Source organism: Xyrauchen texanus, chromosome 18 (genome assembly GCF_025860055.1).
Source record: "Xyrauchen texanus isolate HMW12.3.18 chromosome 18, RBS_HiC_50CHRs, whole genome shotgun sequence".
Classification (NCBI taxonomy): domain Eukaryota; kingdom Metazoa; phylum Chordata; class Actinopteri; order Cypriniformes; family Catostomidae; genus Xyrauchen; species Xyrauchen texanus.
The window spans coordinates 15,849,897-15,870,923 of NC_068293.1; the positions used below are offsets into that span (position 1 = coordinate 15,849,897).

The following is a 21,027-nucleotide window of genomic DNA, read 5'->3' on the forward strand; positions in this document are numbered from 1 at the left end:
GGGTAGGCCTAAGTTAAAAAAAAAAAAAAGTAAGTAGGAATTAGGAAAGTATGTGAGAAGTGAGATCAAAATTACCTTGCTTGGTTCTTTCCGCCATTTCACCTCAGTGCGAGAAAAAAATGCATCGCTTCTTCTGTACGTAAAACGAGCAATTTTAATTGGTTGTCAATTCACTGTGAGTCTGTGTATCGTAGCAACGAGCACAAGACTGTGCTGTTATGAATCCAGTGGGAAAATAGATCTCGTGTATTGTTTATATATTTCGTGTGTGTATGTCTCTATGTGATAGAATTATTATTTGATGCAAATAATTCTAGCCGGCTCAGCCAAACTTTATCAGATGGCGGCTCAATTTGGCTTACGAAATTATTGGCTGGCGGCAGCTGAAATTATAAATGGCGCAAATGGTGGCAGCTTCGGGGTCTAACCGCGATAAGCTGAAATGGGCTGCCGCGTTATGCAGAACGGGCCATGGGCAGAACGGCATTGCGATATGCTGAAGGGGGCAACGATATGCAGAAAAGGACGCGAATTATTTGGCCAGTTTCAATGTAAAATCCCGTGCCAATTTCTCTTCCCAATCCGCCCCTGATGTCCACACATGTGGATGCAGGGTTGCATGAGGTTAATATAAAAAATACTTCCACAAGCTAATTTTTCTTATTAGTAGTAGTAGTAGGAGTATTGTTGTTGTTGTCATCTTGAATATATAACCTTCAATATAACCTAGCATTGTGTCAACAAAAAGAGCACACTGGTTAATGTACTGTATATAACCTAGCAAGCAAGTCAAAATAACCCAGCACTGGGTTCCCAAATAACCCAGCACTGGGTTCCCAAATAACCCAGCAAAAGTAATTTTTAACCTAGCAGTTTTTTTTACACTAGCATATATGGCTTCAAAACTGGCCATGGAATAAAAGCCACAAAACTCTACTTTTAATTTCAAGGGGTCTTAAAGAGTATTTTCTTTTGTTTGCCCCCTCTGGCCACATGGGGTGTAGGTGAAGAGATGGGCTGAGAGCTAGGTGAAAAAAACTATTCACTGAAGGGAGTTTTGCTTTACATGGATTCCCAGGGTAGTGCACTCATCATACATATCGCAAACAGCAGTGTGGTTCAAAACAAGGGCAACCTTACACACACATGTACAACACTGGGGAATTCCTCATGACATTATACTTTTAAGACATGAGAAAAGCAGGGGGGAAAGTTGGAAAAAGTCTTGTCTTTCTCTCTCTGTCTTTCTCTCATGTGCATTTCACTTGCCCCACCTTTCTCTCTCTTTAGCGTCAACTCCTCCTTTCTACAGCTGACTTATTCTTATTTAAATGTCTGCAGGGGTAAAATATCTCTCCTGCTCCTAACTCACAGGTGAAGTTTACACTCCCCTTTCAAAGCACACCGACATGCACAGCAAAGCAGATAGACCTCAGCCAGGGCACTTTTCTAGGAAGAAGTTCTTTAGAGTTTGTAGCAAGATGTCATGGAGTTGTCATAGACTCTTTTGATCAAGAGAAGTTGGGATCTCAATAATGCATTTTGTAAACTGATTTTTGTTAAATAACCTGTGATTATATGTGAATTCTAATGGCCATCAAAATGGCAACAGAATATTGGATGACAACATCAATATTAATCTGGATGCCTTTACTGAAGTTTAATTAGGACCTTCAATTTTCAAGGGACACTTGACTCTTTTCTGGACATTTTCTCATCATCACAGAGTTTTCTGGATTTTCACCGCTGAGGTTGTTGTTTTAAGCTGTTTGAGGCATCTGGATGGAAGTATGGTCACTGAGCTTTGAGAATCAGTGTTTGTGAATGGAGCTGAGAGATTGGAGACCCTGATGTCGGAGCTGCTGTTTTTGGCCTGTGTGCTCTTCTCCTGGACTATCACCTGTCAATCTGGGCAATGGAGACCTTGCACAGGTGCGTGAAATCATATGCCTAAATGCAATATTACTTAATTCTATTGAAGGAAAATAAATGGAAAAAATTTGATTTACTTCAGATTATCTGATTTATTTATTTATTTTGTTTACAACAGTAAACATGCTGCCCAACATAGTATAAGTACACAGCACACCAACATGTTGGTGCACTGAAACTGAGAAAAAACTGAGAAAAAAGGCTTCAAAGTTTGTCCAGTCAAATATATATTACAAAATAGTCTGTTTAATAACTGTTTTCTCTAAATCTGAGCATAGATGAGTCAAATCCATCTGTCACAAGACAGATCATAGTCTAAGAGACCCAATATCAGTCACAACTCAATTGAGCCAAATTACTGTATATTGTTAATGCGTTTTGTCTTAGCAGGGCAGTATGTTTCAATCTTGTCCTATTTACAGCTTGTCCCTCTTATGTCAGTTGTTAAAGACACTAATTGAGTCATGTCATGCTTTGTAATTATTTTCAGATTATCTACCAAACTCCCATAGGTCTATGGGCTTTACGTTCAGTAAACCATTAAAGCAAACTAAATACAGGCAGATGTTACATCAATCAGAAGAATGAATTGAGGGGGGAAGGGGTACACAAGCATGCTCCTTCATTTCAATTACAAACATATGTCAGTTCTAATTCGATATTGACGTACAGGAGGTGTAGATCTTTTGAAAAGGATAAGTTGGACTGAATAGTTAAGGAAAAGCAATCATCAATGGTAAAAATGTCATGAAGTTGGTTAAGAGAAGTGGTGGTGGTCTAAAGCACATAACTGGTAATCTGGTAATCAGAAGGATGCTGGTTCGATCCTCACAGCCACCACCATTGTGTCCTTGAGCAAGGCACTTAACTCTAGGTTGCTCCGCAATGTAAATCGCTTTGGATAAAAGCGTCTGCCAAATGCATAAATGTAAATGTAAGTGTGCAGTGCTGTAATCTAGGCAAAGGGTGGCTTTTTTGAAGAAGCGAAAATATAAGATTTATTTATCATTTTCGGCTTTTTCATGACATAATTCCCATTTTGTGTTTTTTAATAGTTTTGATGATTGCTATTATTTTGAACTATGGTAAACCATAAAAATGATGAATGAATAGGTGTGTCTAACCCTTTGGCAGTGTGCAAGAAAGTACAGATTAGATGTGGTTGACAGGTGCTGATGTATAACACTTGTGAAAACCTCTGGTGTTTCACAGTGGTTTCATCTGAAAGCAGTCATGCACAAAAGAATGACAATTATGGACCATTTCTGAACTATTTTTAACTGTAGTTTGTAGCAGCTGTTGACTTAAATGTCCTCATCAAACTTCACTTGCTGGCCATCTGGAAGGCATCTTGTCTTTCTGCATTTATTGTGCTGAAGTGGTTGATCCCAACAAATTTAACCATAGGCTAAATGATAGAGAAAATCACAGTGGTCATGGTCAACAGCTACAGCAAACTAACACCTTTCAAGTTGTTATAGTCCTGTGCTGTGTAGACACTCTTTCCTTCAAATCAGCCAATAGAATAACAACAATACAGGTAAAGTGGGACAACTGGTAGCGTTTAATAATCTATCATGTGTATATTCTTCCATTACATATATATACAATCAACATTAACTTAATCCTAAACTTGGATGGGATGACATTGATGTAGCAACTTTGATCATATTTGAAAAACAATAGAATGACAAATTATCAAAAGTGTCCCACTTTAACTTTCCTCAGTAGAAACTGCTCAAAGCCTAAAATCAAACTATTCAAAAAAAGAAAATGTAACTATTAATGCTAAAGTGTGCAAACTGAAAATGTTTACTACCATTCATCACTTAGCCATTGCTTTTAATTAAATAATAATAATAAAAAAATGTATTTGACAGAATCCAAACGGTTATCATAAAATATCAAACCAGAATTTTATTTAATTTCTTCACAAGATTTAAAATCATCTGGGGACAGGAATAGATATTACTGTTAATTCCTAGTATCATTCTCTGTAACCCCTCTGGGGAAGTTTTCTGTAGCTGTAGCCTATTCAAGAGGGCAGAGATAAACCTAGTCACCACACACTGCTTTTTTGTGTAGCAGGAGATACCCACACAAACTGACTTTTCCCATCAATGCATTTCAGTCATATCATCCCATATTGTGATGATGTAATGCTGACATGCAGGTGCTCAATTGTGGAAAATATTCAATGTTTAATATTAATGTTGGTTTAGTCACTAACAAGATTTGCAAGGACAGAATTACAAATTAATTCACAAACCTGTTCAGGCACTCATATTATTGCATACCTTTATCCTATAGAATATTCTATCCCTTAGAAAAAAATAAAAGGTCTTTGACAGCTTTTCACGACAGCATTGCAATTTTGGCCATAAATAGTGAACAGCATTCACTGATCATACATGAGTTTTGTTTAACATTCTAGAAATATGAGTTATGAGAGCCACAAAGCAACTCATGTTTTATTATGCTACATTGCAGATCTACTGAATAAAGATGTCTCGCAAGCAAAAACACTCTAAGTTATGTGAATGTGAGATATTTTGAAAAGGACAGTTTGCTTTCCAAAATGTGCCTTTGCTTTGCTAAAGTCTTTGAAATATGATCCATAAAGTTCTTTGCTCTAACCAGTTACCTCTTTGATTTACTGAAGTGAATCAAAACACAACAACAGCACTTGCCCTTTGAACATGAATCCTTCCCTGATACATAAAGATAGGTGCTTGAATTTTTGGCTCAAATGAATATGTTGATTACTTGTACTAACAAGTGAACTACAAAGTGTAGATCTATCCAATGTGGGTCAAAGTTTCAGATTTTTGTTTTCACCTCATAGCATAGTTTAGCTTTTGGTATATTTTTTCACAGATTTGTTACCATTGGACCTCGTGTCCCGGGTGCTTCCTGCAGATTGGAAAGCCCAGAATGGGATTCGTATGGTCCAGTCCAGGGGTGCTCGTGGATTCCAGTTTTCTGGATCTCCACAACTTTTCAGCTTCCCTGCATCTCAGCTCTTTATTAATTGCAACTTTTTTCCTGCTGAATTCTCCATCATTGTCACACTGAAAATCCCTAAAATGGCTCCTGAGGTGAGAGATTGGTTGAAATGTAGTTTCCGAACATCAAAGATTCCTCTGAGGTCTCTTCCTTCAAATTTCAGTCTATTCTCTTTGATCTGTAGAAGAGTGAATACATCTTCACACTGTTGGAGGAAGATTCAGATGAGCTGCTCCTCGGCTTGCGCCTGTCCCAAAACAAGCTCCACATCCTGCAAAGGGGCCAGGGCAGCAGGAAACGCATCACTTTTAAAGCGATCGGGCTGGCTGACAACCGTTGGCACACCGTTGTCTTGGCAGTGACTGGACACTACACATCTCTCACTGTAGACTGTGGCATACCCCTCGACCTGTAAGACTCTCTTTGGGAATACCCTGTTAATGTCAGGTTGTATTCTTCTAAATGATATATCATCCAAAATGACTTTTATTTTATATTTTCATCCTCTCTTTGTTCTATATGGATTATGTGTTGAGCTATATGATGAGAAACTCAACTACCTTTGTGTTACGTAAACTTTTGTCCCCACTTTGATTCATTCACAGAGTGCTTGATAGCCCCTTCCCTGATGATCTTGATACAGCTGGCTCAACATTCTTCATTGCTAGTAGAAGGAGATGGAACGGCTTGTTTTCTGTATAAATGTCATTATGAGAGTTTCAACATTTTACTGTATGTACATTTACAATGTACTTGTACTAGATGGATGTTCTAAATCTAACAGTTCTTTCCACTCACTCAATTTCTTGCAGGGGCTAATGCGTCAGCTGGTTCTGCTACCTGGTTCGGATGCTACCTCACAAATATGCCCCTCATCTGAGCCCCAGCTGTCTGTACTCTCAGTTCCCCAGGCACTCTTACACCTGCCAATCAAATCATCTTCCACTGACCTTGCCCTCCCTCCCTATGGTAAGAACAAATACATAACTCTTTTGCACAAGTGGATGTGTGCAATATTGGCAACTATTTTAATCTACTGTAATTTGTGATCTAATAAGTGCTAATCTCAAACACTTTATATATTTATATGATTTATTATAGAATGGATAATGTGCATTGGGACACAGTTATAGACGCATGGAATCCTTGTTCAGTCAGTCTAAAGACCTTAGTCGGGATAGACACCATATTTAATGTGAATACTTTGAAAGGCTGAGCCCTCGACTGTGTGTGAGACGAAACGGCACGCAGAAAAAAATCAAAATCTAATTTTCATTCCTGTCAATTAAATATGGTACTATTCTGAGTAAGGTCCATTATCCACCAGTCTTCATTCAGTAGCTTGATGTTTGGAATCAGATGTAAAGTTATCTGTTTGATGTTCCTTTAAGATTATTCATGCCAGTGTTAATCACTTAACCTGTAAAAATGTAGAGGGTAGAAGGTAATCTTGAAATGGTGCAGGTGTTACAGATTGGTTTATGTGTAGCTAATTTACACTAAGGATAGCTTGAAGTATGTAGGAATGTTGTGTGTTTTAGCTGTAAACACAGCTCTGTGATTGTATGGGGATGTGAGTAACACTATCTCACAGGTCTGTTACTGATCCTCTGACATTGACTGACAGCCTTGTGCTTTGAGTTTCTCCCTGGCTCAGAAGAATTGCTGTTATTTTGAAAACAGGGTGCGGGCTCACTATTATTTCATTCACTGTGCTTATTGACAGACATGACACAGGGCATTGAGAGGCTAGATTTGGTTGATTTTTTTCCTTATGTAATGTATTTTCAAGATAGATTTCATACTGTTAGGAAAAGTACATGTTTAACTGTCATTGTTTGTGGCATCAGTTTGTCAAATGTTATCTGCTCCAAACATGAATCTGCCAATTGTGTCTAATTTAATATTTCATAACAAATCTAGTAAGCCCTGTATAGAGCTGGGATGTGAGTGAAGATGTGGTTAACCCATTTAAAAATCCCACGGTATTTCCAGATCGGTATTATACTCCCGTTAAATTCTTTAACCATTTGCCCCTCTTCTTCAAAATAAACTGTCCTAGTGGGTAAGACTATCACTCACTGTGTTGTACTGAACGTCTCTGCCCTATGCTGCAATCTTATATCTGTCTGAAAAGCCTCACCCGCTAGACTCTAGAAGTGCCAAAGGAATTGATGTTATAAAGAGAGAAATCGCAAAACATAATGTAAATAAATGCTACAATTTACTTAATAATAATATCCCAATATGTTAAATAACCAAAATGTTAATTAAGACTTTAATTAACCACTTTTAGTGTTTGAATCAATCATATCTCTCACAAAACACTGTGAGAATTTTATTTTTTTTTGCCTTATTGTATTCAGTTGGCATGTAGGAGTTGATAACAGTTTGGTTAATAAGCTTATTCCATATCTGGATAATTGCTACAATATCACAGAGGATAAATTTCCTCCTCTATAATATTGCATTATATTAGTTTTGTACAGTACGTTATCTTAATAGCCAAAATACATGAAGATATGTGAATGAGAATAAACCTGAAATAGGTTGCAGTTGCAGAATATGTTGCAGTCACAATGCACAATATGTAGTTTAGAGATGATTTAGAGACATTTAGAATGTAACAAATTTCTAGTTAATTAAATGTTTTTCTCAAACTAGAAACTGTGATTTATTTGTCTTTTTGTTGTGCATCTGGCCGTCCACTTTCTTCTCTATCCTGGTTAGTGATTCTTTTTTCAAATCAGGAATGCATGAAAAGCCTTCATCTCTCTAAAACAATAGACTTTAGGAGAAAATAGGATTTCAAGTGAAATATGTTTCTTTTTGCCTATTTTTAAAACTAAAATTTGACTTGCAAGTGTAAAGCAACTTGTAAGAACTCAATACCTCAGCAAATGGAAAAAAACCCACTGTATTGTAATTTCCACAATAATAAGAAAACTTTCTTGAGTACCAAATTAGCACTTTAGAATGATTTTGTAAGGAATAGATGACACAGTATATGTTTGCCATCACGGGTAAAGAACAATTTGAATAAATACCACAAACAATTTTTTCAAACCATAATAATAATTGGCAATTAATTATTTTGGCAGTATTCTTTATCAATTAAATGCATGCTTGGTGAAAGGAAGCATCAATTTCTTTCAAGAACAAAAATGTCTTTCTGTTCTAAAAATGGAAGTGTATTTACTATATATAATATAATTTTCATAAAGTAACTTATAACGAATTACTTGGGCAGCTTTTCAGCAAATTACTTTTACTTAAGTAAAAAAAAAATCTGTACTCTTTCCTCCACTGTTTAGATTTCTTCAATTTCTCCAACTGGCAAGTCCAATGGTTAAATCCTTAAAACTAAACATCCTACCATGCTCCTGTAGAAGCTGTTAATATATTGTTCATCAACATATTATTCATCCAGTTAGCATAATATCTGACATTGAAAAATGTCTGTTTATATTGTACAGAGGCAGAGGTTCGGGTGACAGCAGGTGTAAGTCCTCCCTGTGGACACTCGGAGGAGGGCCAGCTGTGGTTCAACACCCTGCAGGGAGGCCTGCTTCTCTGTGATGGCATCACGTGGCTCACTATGCTGCAAGGTGATGAGTGATATAATCCACACACTGCAATCTGTTACTGTAAAAGCTAACAGCACTTCTGCAATTTGTAGTTTGACGTATTTGACCGTATAACCATTGCAACTTTACAGTGAAAGAGAGGCTGGACTATGTGGAGGTTCACCAGGATTTATTCACCAACTCTGAGACATTTGACATTGAAGTTTTCCAGATCCCTTCTGTAGGGCTTTTCATTGCAACCGCCAACCGTGATTCCAGCCTTGGGTCGGGAATATACAAATGGACAGATGGGAAGTTTGAACAATATCAGAATATCAGCACCTATGATGCACAGGCATGGCAATACTTCACAGTGGGCAAAAAGGTGAGCATCTGCACTTCTGCCCTCTGTTACTATCATGTTAACCTTCATGTTCTTTTGAGATTGACTGTACTTTCTTTATGTTTTGAGTCCCAGAGACCCCATTTGAAAGACCATGTGTGAAAACAATAGCAGTAATTTTGAAATTAACCTCTATGTTCTCTTCAAATTCTTTTAATATGTTCCTTTGACCCAATCAAAACCCAGCAAGCACATATTATTGAAGGTTTAACCTGTCTGCTGTATTACAAATTTGTGTGCACTTTTTAGAAATGTGGCCACATTCAATATAATAAATAATAAATTCTGTTTGAGGTTAATTAGACCACCATAAAAACACATTGTAAAAAAGAAAATACAATAAAAAAAATACTTCCACAACCAAACCGGCTGAAAAAGTGGGCGTGCACTGTTTGTTCTATTGCAGAATCATCTAGCCTTCTACAAGTTGTCATCCCTCTGCATGCTGATTAGGATCTAAATGAAAAGTTCTTATTTTGATGGAGCTGCCAACTCAAACAGGTGCTGGGACATTTTGAAACTTGTCGGAAGATAGAGAGTTGTACAGAACGTATGTTTGCCCTGAGCAGGTCTCAGCCCCAGCTTTTCACATTAGAGTGGTTTTTGATGTGGTTGCTACAGTGGGAGAGGGGGTGGAGACCTGGCTCTCAAGTTTTAATGTTGTAAATCACATGTGCATAATAACAGAAATTAATTTTGTCTGATGCTGTATCCAAAATTGACAGCAGGCACCTCCCGTTTCCCTTCACAGTAACTTAGTACATAATTACAGTCAAGAAAGCCATATGGTGGTCTATTATTACCTGCCGAGCAATTATCTGAATGTGTTTCTTCATGAAAATCATAAAATAGTATAGAATAAAATTATGATTCATGTTGAATTTAAAGGGAAATAGAAGGGGAAACAATAATAACTATGCCAGTGGCTAGTTTTTCAAAGATAAATTAATGAGCTGTAAGCAACACTACACAATTCATTAACTGCTGCCCATCAGCATAGTTATTTTCCTTTGCTTTGACATCTGTGATAATTAAAGGCCTGTTAAGATGCAGAAAATACCTCAAATGAAAAAGTGCAAAACTCATTACATTTTAATTCTATTTTTCTCCACAGTCCCCTTTAATTCACTGAAGTTACTGACATGATTTCTTGCCACCTCCTAAAACCATTTTCCTGTAACAGAAATTCCTGGTTGTTGCTAACTGCAGAGCTATGGATAATGGGGATCAGGAACAGTCTGTAATATATAAATGGAGTACAAGGAAGCAGAAGTTTATTCACTATCAGTCTCTGAACACATACAATGCTCGAGACTGGGAGGCCTTCCACATTCAAGATGAAGCTTTCCTTGCTGTAGCCAATCATAGGCAAGGTAATGATTCTCAGAAGAGCTCTGAGATCAATACACAGAATTATTAGAACGTCTTTTGTCTGGCATCTCATGTTGTGTCTCTTATTTCTCTTTTAACATTGTGTACCTCCAAATGTTTTGTCTGAACAATCATGGGAGGAAGTTCATTTAGACGATTTTAAAAGGAAGTTTAAACATGAATTTCATACAAATCTAAGTGCTTTGAGGCACACAATCTAGGACATAGTTTTTAGGCAAAAAGGGTCTCCCTATTTATGTAACTTTGATTCTGCACTTTATGGCTTTTTACATACTATACACCTCAGTTGCTGTGAAGTTCATACGTATGCCTCTGGCATTGATCAAAGTTGAAATGTAAGCATAAAAACCTTTGCATAGGACTTCACAACCATACAAGCCACTTCTATACACCTGCACCTGTGGGAACTCATCCAAACGGAGCCAAGTCTGTACAACCATAAGCTTAATGGGATCTGTTTGGGTTAGTGGCTGGTAATTCTATCTATACAAGGAAAATTCTATTTTGACAACATTTAGAAAATTAATATATACAACATGATCTTTATTGTATTGAAAGAATTAATGTAGTCTAAAGGTCCCCAAAAATAATATATATATACAGTATATAGTTGAACTTTACATAGACCTTAGCCAAACACATTTAAACTCAGTTTTTCACAATTCCTGACATTTAATCAAAGAAAACATTCCCTGTCTTAGGTCAGTTATCACTACTTTATTTTAAGAATGTGAAATGTCAGAATAATAGTAGAGAGAATGATTTATTTCAGCTTTTATCACATTCCCAGTGGGTCAGAAGTTTACATAGTATTTGGCAGCATTGCCTTTAGATTGTTTTACTTGGGTCAAACTTTTTGGGTAGCCTTCCACAAGCTTCTCACAATAAGTTGCTGGAATTTTGGCCCATTCCTCCAGACAGAACTGGTGTAACGGAGTCAGGTTTGTAGGCCTCCTTGCTTGCACAAGCTTTTGCAGTTCTGCCCACAAATTGTCTATCAGATTGAGGTCAGGGCATTGTGATGGCCACACCTTGACTTTATTGTCCTTAAGCCATTTTGCAAAAACTTTGGAGATATGCTTGCGGTCACTGTCCATTTGGAAGACCCATTTGTGACCAAGCTTTTACTTCCTGGCTGATGTCTTGAGATTTTGCTTCAATATATCCACATAATTTTCTTTCCACATGATGCCATCTACTTTGTGAAGTGCACCAGTCCCTCCTGCAGCAAATCACCCCTCATGGTTTGGATGGTGTTCTTCGGCTTGCAAGCCTCACCCTTTTTCCTCCAAACATAATAATTGTCATTATGACCAAAAAAAGTTTCAAAAGACCAGAGGATATTTCTCCAAAAAGTAAGATCTTTGTCCCCATGTGCACTTGCAAACTGTAGTCTGGGTTTTTTATGGCGGTTTTGGAGCATTGACTTCTTCCTTGCTGAGCAGCCTTTCAGGTTATGTCGATATAGGACTCGTTTTACTGTGGATATATTGTCTACCTGTTTCTAATAGCATCTTCACAAGGTACTTTGCTGTTGTTCTGGGATTGCTTTGCACTTTTCGCACCAAACTATGTTCATCTCTAGGAGACAGAATGCATCTCCTTCTTGAGTGGTATGATGTATGTGTGGTACCATGTTGTTTATACTTGTGTTCTGTTGTTTGTACAGATGAACACGGTACCTTAAGGTGTTTGGAAATTGAGATCAGACTTGTGGAGGTCCAAAAAACATTTTCTGAGATCTTAGCTGATTTCTTTTGATTTTCCCATGATGTCAAGCAAAGAGGCTCTGAATATCCCCAGGTACACCTCCAATTGACTCCAATTGGCCTATCAGATGCTAATTGCCTAAAGGCTTGACATCATTTTCTGGAATTTCCAAGCTGCTTAAAGGCACAGTAACTATGTAAACTTCTTGTCCACTGGTATAGTCAATTAAACAATCTGTCTGTAAAAAAATTGTTGGAAAAAAGTACTTGTGTCATGCACAAAGTAGATGTCCTAAACGACTTGCCAAAACTATAGTTTCCTAATATGAAATCTGTGAAGTGGTTAAAAAATGGGTTTTAATTACTTCAAATTAAGTGTATTTAAACTTCTTTCTTTATATATTTTCCTACAGGGGAGAGGAATCACAATATTGATAGTGTAATCTACAAGTGGAACCCAGTTACCCAGTTTTTTGAGGTCAATCAAACAATCCAAACATCGGGTGCTTATGATTGGGAGTTCTTCATAATGGGCCCATATAACTTCCTTGTGGTCGCGAACACCTTTAATGGAAGATCGACAGTAATCGATTCTACCATCTATATCTGGCTGGGAGGAATGTTTCAGCCTTACCAGTCCATTAAAGTAAGTGGAAATACATGCATGTGTATCATTTAAATAATGACACTAGGGTTGCAAAGGAGCGGAACATTTCCAGTAAATTTCTGGAAACTTTCTAGAAAATGTCCATGGGATGTTAAGCTGGGGAATTTGGGAAATATTGGAAAAGACTTTGGGCACTTGGCTATATGCTGCTGCATCTTTGTGGCATTCTTAACATAGGTCTTTGCACAGTATTTGCAAATGTACACAGCCTTCCCTTCTACATTGGCTGAGGTGAAATGTATCCACACATCAGATGGCGCACTTGGCATTGTTCTGTAGAATAAGATAAGAAAAAAGCTTGTAAAAAACAGTAATACAATGCCATGCACAGATATATAAATAGCTAGCTAAACAATTGTAATATTATGGAATGGTAAAAATATTTTATTATTGATGCTGGACAAATGAATAGAAATAGGCTAGATGAATCGATAAACACATGCTAAATCAAACTATAACTTAGAAAACTGGCTAGCAGAAGAAACAGCATCACAGTTGAGCTAGCTAGCACCATGATAGCTAGCCTCCTAAATTGTCAATGAAATGGTGTTAGCTAGCTTACATTTAGCATATCTGATTTACTGGCTAGCTATCTACTGTATAAACACATTTTGTTTTACTATTTGCTAGTTAAACTTTAATACCATAGATATAATAATACATACAAATATATTTACCCTAGTAATATCATTAAAACTTACATGACTGGATGTAGACCTTGTGCTCAAATGCAGTAGTGTGGCTTCAATAGTCCTGCTGTAGTAAGTAGCCTGCAGTAAGTAGTGTGCTGCGATTGAGGAATGTGCAGGGTAGAAATTCAACTGAATTTGCATTATATCTGGTTGTTTTAACCAAGATTATGCTGAAATATGTTTTTTTTTTAACTACATTTAAGTTCCCTGTTATATGCTAACCTGCAATTTTGTGAATTTCCAGTTTATTCCCATTAATTCCCATATATTCCTGTTAATTCCCATCTTCCCATTAATTCCCATGGAACGTTTCCAACTTTGAAAATTCACGGAATTTTGCAACCATAGATGACATTGATGACATTACATTATCTTATTGAAATGTCATAATGAAAATGTCAAGAAAAATTGCACATTTTCCCTGTTCTAAAAGTCCATATGTTGTGTAGTGACATGTATGCACACGATATTCATATAACCATACTTTTGTGTGGCAATTGACACCATGGCATATCTTTATCAGTTTTTGTGAAATAGGTTTGTAATAGACATCCAAGCTTAATGTCTAGGTTACTGTTGAAACCTCAGTTCCCTGATGAAGGAAAAATCGTCATAAACATTTTAGTTTCCCAGCATCCCGGAGGGGGCGAACAAAGTGACGTGCCAAGCATGGGAGCAGGCCGTGCCAGCTGCGCCTTTTCTCTCTCTATGTTTCTCGCATAGAGTAAAAGTGGGCTTTGAGCTTGACTGATTCTAGCGGCTCGAAGGGGGGTCTCTGAAGGCCAGAAAGGACCACAGAGAGATCCCAGGAGGGGAACAGGCATGGCCTTTGAGGGTTCAGACTCCGGGCGCCTCTAAGGAACCTGATAATCAGATCGTGCTTCCCAAGGGACTTACCATCCACTGCGTCATGGTGAGCCAATATGGCGGCTACATAAACCTTCAAGGTGGAGGGGACAGCCTCCCCTCCAGCCTCTCCTGCAGAAATGAGAGCACTGACCCAACTGCTCATCTCTGCAGGTTTTCAGATCATGAAGAACACCGATTTGCGAATAAGCGCCACTTCAGGGCGTTAAGTTGCCTGGTAGAGGGAGCTCTGGTTTGGTTGATCGTGTCTACGACAGCAGGTGGTAGGCCACTTAGATCTTCTGCATCCCATACAGGGGCCAGATGTGGAGGTTCCAGATGTCTGGGCCCGGATGCCAGAGGGTGCCCCATCCCTGAGAAAGAAGGTCCTTCCTCAGGGGAATTCGCCAAGTAGGGGTTGTCATGAGGAGCGTAAGATCCGAGAACTGGGGGAAATGTCCAGTGGGAGCCTCCGCTAGGGAGTACCAGAGCGGGCAGTGGGAGGTCTCTTGGGAAGCGAACAGGTCTACCTTTACTTTGCCGAACCACTCCCAGATCAGCTGGACCAACTGGGGGTGGAGCCCCCATTCTCCGCCGAGCGTGCCCTGTCGTGACAGCTGCCGTGTTGAGATTGCCCGGGATATGAGTGCCACGCCGCCTTGGCAATTTATGCACACTATCATAGCGGTGCTGTCTGATCGGATCAAGACGTGCTTGCCCCGAAGTAGCGGGAGAAACCTCCGCAGGGCGAGGATTACAGCCACTGTAGGCAACTGATGTGCCAACCCAGCCACCGGCTCCTGGACGGCACCCCAACCGTGTTTGGAGGCATCTGTGGTGACCAGAACGCGGCGCTACACCTGCTGTAAGGGGACTCCTGTCTGCAGAAAACAGATGTCTGTCCAGGGGTTGAAAGTTTGGTGGCAGACGGGGGTGATGAACACACAGTATATGCCATGACAATCTCGGGACTCGAATCTGAAGCAGTGCTGAAACGGTCTCATATGCATCAACCCCAGTGATGTGACCGCCACAGAGGATGCCATATGCCCCAGGAGCCTCTGGAAATGTTTTAGAGGAACCGCTGTGCCTGGCTTGAATAAGGTGAGGCATTTCAGCACCTAAATGCATGCGCTCGTTGGTGAGGTGCACTGTCATTTAGTGAATCTAACTCCATGCCCAGAAAAGATGCTCTGAACCGGGGCGAGCTTACTCTTTTCCCAGTTGACCTGAAGCCCTAGATGGCTGAGGTGCCTGAGCATCTGGTCCCTGTGGGCGCACAGTGACTCTCGAGAGTGGGCTAGGATGAGCCAGTCATCGAGGTAATTGAGTATGTGGATGCCCACATCACTTATCGGGCAAGGGCTGCCTCTGCAAACTTCGTGAAGACGCGAGGGGACAGGGACATGCCGAAGGGGACCGTAGGAAGGGTCGGTGTCGAGGCAAGGTAGAGATTTGGAAGTATGCGTCTTTCAGGTGTACCGCTGCGAACCAATCTTGATGCCGGACGCAAGTTAGAATGTGTTTTTGCATGAGCATTTTGAACGGGAGTTTGTGCAAGGCCTTCCTGAGGGGAGCTCGACCCTTGGGCTGAGAGCTGGGCCCAGGTTGAGGCGGAGCTTCCTGGTGTTTAGGAGCCACAGGGGGACTCTCTCGGCGAGCAGATGGAGCACGGCCCACACTGGATCTGTGGCGAGGCATGATGTGACAAATGACCTCCGTCTGTTTCTTCACCTGTTGGGGAAAATCATCAACGGTGTCGTTGAGTAGGCCAAGCTGGGAGACGGGGGCGTTGAGAGAACAATTTTTGGTATAATGGCCATAGATGCCGTTCCTGGACCACGAGGGTGGCCATCACCTGCCCGAGTGTCCACGCTGTGACCTTTGTGGCCCAGGGGGGTGACTGTGAGCTGCGCCCGGACCCAAGGAACCAATTCTTGGGTTTCAGTCACGTGATCATGATGACGCGAAGACGGAGCGATTTCAGATAGGGCAGGAAGTAAACATGGAGAATACGTCTATGGAGGAAACCGTTGCGGAGAGTCTGTATTGTACGAATTTAGAACCAGTTTTAAGAAATAGATACAAGGAGTTAGTAAACGCATATGTTGGACGTGACCCGTTCCTCATGAAGATGAGTGAGTTTTCGGTCGAACTTGAAGATTTGCCGTCAGTGGACTATCACCAACTATCTGGTCCTTCAGACATCGTACTACACCAGACAGCAAATGAAGGCATATAAAAGCCTGGAGGCGTACAACTTTTTTGTCAGCGGATGGGTCCACAACCTCGGTACCAAACGGCTTCACATTGTAGACACTGAGTACTATGATTTTGTTGTGTGGAACCACAATGACATTTTTGTTGAAAGGATTTTGCCCGATCTTGAACTTTGGGATGATGTTATCCCTAAAGTTGAGTGCTTTTTTAGAAACGGTATACTTCCAGAAATACTGGGACAGCAAGTTACAAACTCACATGTGTAATGTAATGAAAGGATCCAGGCACTCTTGAAAGTGGGCTGTGGATAAAAGTATTACACTTGTTGAAAACATATTAACAGACTGATATGTGTCGGGGCTCAGGTACTACTACTCCATGTCCTCTTACTTATCATCATCAGAGCCAAGAAGCAGGGATCAGGTATTGAACACTACATGTGTGAGGGCTCAGGTACTGGACTGACTGATTATTATCCCTATCCTTCCCTCCTCCTTACTCCAATGGGACAATAGACTCTGAAAGATTAGACAAGACGCAGCAAATAACCCCAATCTTGTCAATCAATGCTAGTGCCTCACCTTGTTTTGTTGCCATGTGCTCTATGGGCATAGCCCTGCTTTGCAGAATCTGATATTTTCTTCTGACTAAACCGATAACTCTCTCAACATGAATACGCAAATTCGCTATTTTTCTTGTGTCTGCCACCTCATACGCTGACAGCTGTTTTCTCCCCTTGGTAAATGCAGGTATCTGTAGTGAAGCACAGTAAAATCCCACACTATCACCAATAGTGAACCCACGGTCTGCTAGGACAATATCTCCAGGTAACAGGTTTTTTAGGAGGCCACTCTCTATTATGATCTGTTTATCGCTGACTCTCCCTCCCCAGGCACAAGATATGTAAGTGACATGGGGTGTTTTGTCTCAGGACATCCTCCATCTTCTCAATGTCATCCATTGTTAGCTCAGTCTGGCATCCGGCATCTACATAGCCTGCAACATATCAGTGGGGAGCATAATTAGTTAATTCATGAATATTCATGAATAATATCATGAAACCTTTTTACAAACATGCAAGTTCTCTGGTCCAATTATACAGAGTGATTTTAGTTAATATGAATTATGTGAATTGTTGTGAAGTAATCTTTTTTACAAACAAACAAGTTTTCTGGTCAACATTTGTAACAATTAATAATTATTAATAACAATGACACATCTTAGTACAATAATTTACCTTTATCATTTAATGTCCCATTCCCACTGATCCCCTCTGATTGTGGGTTGTTGTCAGCTGGCTGCTTCGGTTCTGAGCTTTCGGCTGTCTGCGTCAGATCCGGGCTCTCATCTGTCTGTTGGAGATCCAACATAGCATCTGCACATTCCGACCGTCTTTGTTGTTCTTCCTTGATCTTCATCCTTTGCTCTCGTTTAAGAGACGCCTCTGATTTGGGCTTAGTTTTTTGGTAACCTAGGTTGACCGTCGGAGCCCAATCTACCGACTCAACGTCACCCAAAGCGCTAGGGCAACCTAAAAAGCCCCAATGAAGTCCATATTAGACTACCGGTAACTTAATAAGCATTACTAAGTAAATGAGCATTTAATGACAACCTAATGCTATATAAACACAGACACAAAAAACACGTTGGCTAGCTAACATACCTCCGAAGAAGTGGTCGCTGCAGACACGGGCATTAACAGACTCTGCTCCTCCCGACCGCAGACGTACGTTAAAAATCCACTTTTTACGGCGTTGTTCTGTGAGACAATCTTTGGTACTCTATAAAAACCCCTTCCATTTTCTCGATTAGAACGATTGGAGCAGCCGTAAACTACACAAAACATTGGCATTTTGCCAGACGGCAGATCCTCAGCTATTTCACTTCCTGCCCTCCATCTGAATTGCGCGCTCTCGCGATGCAGCAGCGTGACGTCACGTGAAACCAACCTATTGTCTAGCATGTCAGCCATCCGGTGGTCAGATGGGGAAAAGTCTGACGGGGAAAGGGATAGTTCACCCAAAGAATTTAATTCTGTCAAAATGTACTCACCGTTTTCGCTCCAAACCTGTATTCAATTCTTCTGTGAAACACAAAATATATTTTTAAAAATTAGTGTTTTTTGTCCATACCATGACAGTCAAAGGGGTCCAATGTTGTTTTGGGCCCCATTGATTTGGAATGAGGGTGTGTAGGGCCTAATTGATTACAGAATTTTCACCTTTAGGAGACTTAAATAGTAAATAAATATTAATTAAATAATAAATAATACACATGATCCAGTCTCCCTAAAAAACTGTTTTTGATAATAAATTAAGACTGAAAATAAATAAATAATCGTATGTATGTTGTCGGCTTGGCAGCCAATTTACCTTGTGGGTGTCTTAAATGGGATTTCCAGTTGTTGGGAATACTTCAAGGCAAAGAGGTTTGCTTCTATGTTTGGAACATGGTTGTTCTCGAACATGGCTGCATAGCATAATTTAATCTGTGTGTGAATTCCATTTGTGTGTTTGCTCTCTTTTTTAAGTCTTTCATTGACCTTTCAGACATTTGGGGCGATAGACTGGGAGATGTTCCAGATTGGAAACAGGATGTTTCTGGCTGTGGCGAACAGTCAGATGCTCACGGAGGAGGGCAAGATTATGTACTCCATCAACTCCACCATCTATGAGCTCAGCATGAAATCGCAGGCCTTCATAAAGTTTCAGGATATCGAAACTAACAGGTGAGTTGTTTGCTGGTCTTTGTAAGAGGATGTCTAATTACTTTTCTGTCATATTTTAATTTTAGAGATGTTCTCTGTTGTTGTGTGGGTCTATATTAGTGCTCTGGACTGGGAATATTTTACTGTTGGAGATGATAAGTTCTTGGTGGTGGCCAATTCCTACGATGGAACATCATACTTGCTAAATAGTGTTATATACAGGTAAGGCTCGAGCATAATTTTTAAGACCAAAACACAAAAATGAAAATTCTGTCATGATTTTCTCAGCATTGTCATTCCAAACCTGTGTGACTTTCTTCACAAGGAACACAAAAGGAAACTTTTTGAAGAATGTTCATGTAGCTTTTTCCCAAACAATGATGGCATACAGTGACCAGAGGCTGACATGATCCAAAAAGGGACAGAAAAATAAGCATGATGAAAACTAGTCTAAACAACTTAAGTGCCTTTATTTGAAGTCAACATAAGCCTTTATGTGTGGAGCAGACTAAAATTAATGCCATTATTTATTGAAATTCTTGCTTGAAATTCTAGGTTGCTATTGTAATTTTATTTTGAAGTGTATTCTGTGTGTTTTTGCAGGTGGCAGGGCTATGAGGGCTTTGTGCCTGTGCACAGACTGAACACCAATGGCTGCAGAGACTGGGAATTTTTTAACACAACTGATGGCTCCTACCTCATCTACTCCAGTGCCAGAGCTGCTCTCTCTAAAGTTCTTAAATTAAGGACCATTTAGTGGCACTCAATCTGAACATATGGCCTGTACATTAGAAATACAGTATCTAGTGGTAGACTAGTAGTTGACTAAAACAGTAACACCAAAAATCATGGGAAATAAAACAGTATAACTAATGCTCACATCTTCAATAAAAAATGTATTTGAATGGGACACAACCTAAATCATATCCATTTTTCAACATGCACTTACTAAACATGTCTTGAAAACAGCTGAAGGATAAATTCCTGGCACTTACTGTACATTCAATCCTTTAGTATATACAGTCCGCTGACCTCTTGACTAACATGCATACAGTAGATTGCACATAGATTTTTGCACACAGTGTTTGTTGTTGATTAAGACTCATTATTTCCTGTGGATATTCTTTTTTACTTTTTACTCTGCACATGAAGGCAGCTGTCTAGTCAATGATATGAACAAAAAAATTAAATGTTTTAAAACAAGCAAAGATACTATTTAAATGTACTGTACTGTATGTAAGCAACTGATTTACTGTTTTTATTTTCATGTATTTTTTATTTTAAAATTAAAAGGCACTTATAAAAAATTGAAGTCATGAACAAAATCAACGATAAGGATTTCAATGATACACTTAGTACTTGTAAAACTTGAATAATCTTTTATATTACATCTATAACTTATTTTAGAGCTTAATTGAGTTGTTGCTTCTGTTACGAACAATGTTTATCTTTCTTGTCCTTGTATCATATTATGTACATTAACCAACTAGGTCATACAAGCTACTATTAGTTATAAGGTATTTGAGTCATTTACTACTATTGTTCAGACAGTTTATGACTAATTAAATGAAATATTTTTCTTTCTTTTTTTATTCCACATAGCTTAAATGTGTTTTCCTTTTGAGGATTTCGAGGTGTAAGTATTTTTCTTGTCTTGGAAAGAAAAGAAATGATAGGAAAATCAAAATTACTGGCTGGTGTTCATTAGACCTCACATTAGTTCAAATCTGATTTTCCACTACTCATGTTGTCTGGAGTTCTTTGTATGTGGAGTGTTCTTGGACATACATGTTATCAATGTTTTGTCAATCCAAAAACACTTTAAACTACAGTACAACCCATTGAAGAGACTGTAATAGCACTTTTCCACTGCATGCTACGGTTCTA

The 21,027-nt window shown here is 39.3% G+C and overlaps 1 protein-coding gene across 1 annotated transcript; it reads left to right on the forward strand.

Moving 5' to 3' along the window:
- Positions 1–1,850: 1,850 nt before the first annotated feature.
- Positions 1,851–20,281, forward strand: LOC127659254 (thrombospondin-type laminin G domain and EAR repeat-containing protein-like). Its single transcript, XM_052148992.1, has 12 exons — positions 1,851–1,932; positions 4,810–5,030; positions 5,123–5,349; positions 5,544–5,634; positions 5,751–5,907; positions 8,415–8,546; positions 8,657–8,889; positions 10,091–10,280; positions 12,422–12,654; positions 18,983–19,161; positions 19,261–19,362; positions 19,744–20,281. Exons 1-12 carry the CDS (start codon positions 1,851–1,853, stop codon positions 19,895–19,897), a joined length of 2,001 nt encoding a protein of 666 aa, XP_052004952.1. The 3' UTR covers positions 19,898–20,281.
- Positions 20,282–21,027: the final 746 nt, after the last annotated feature.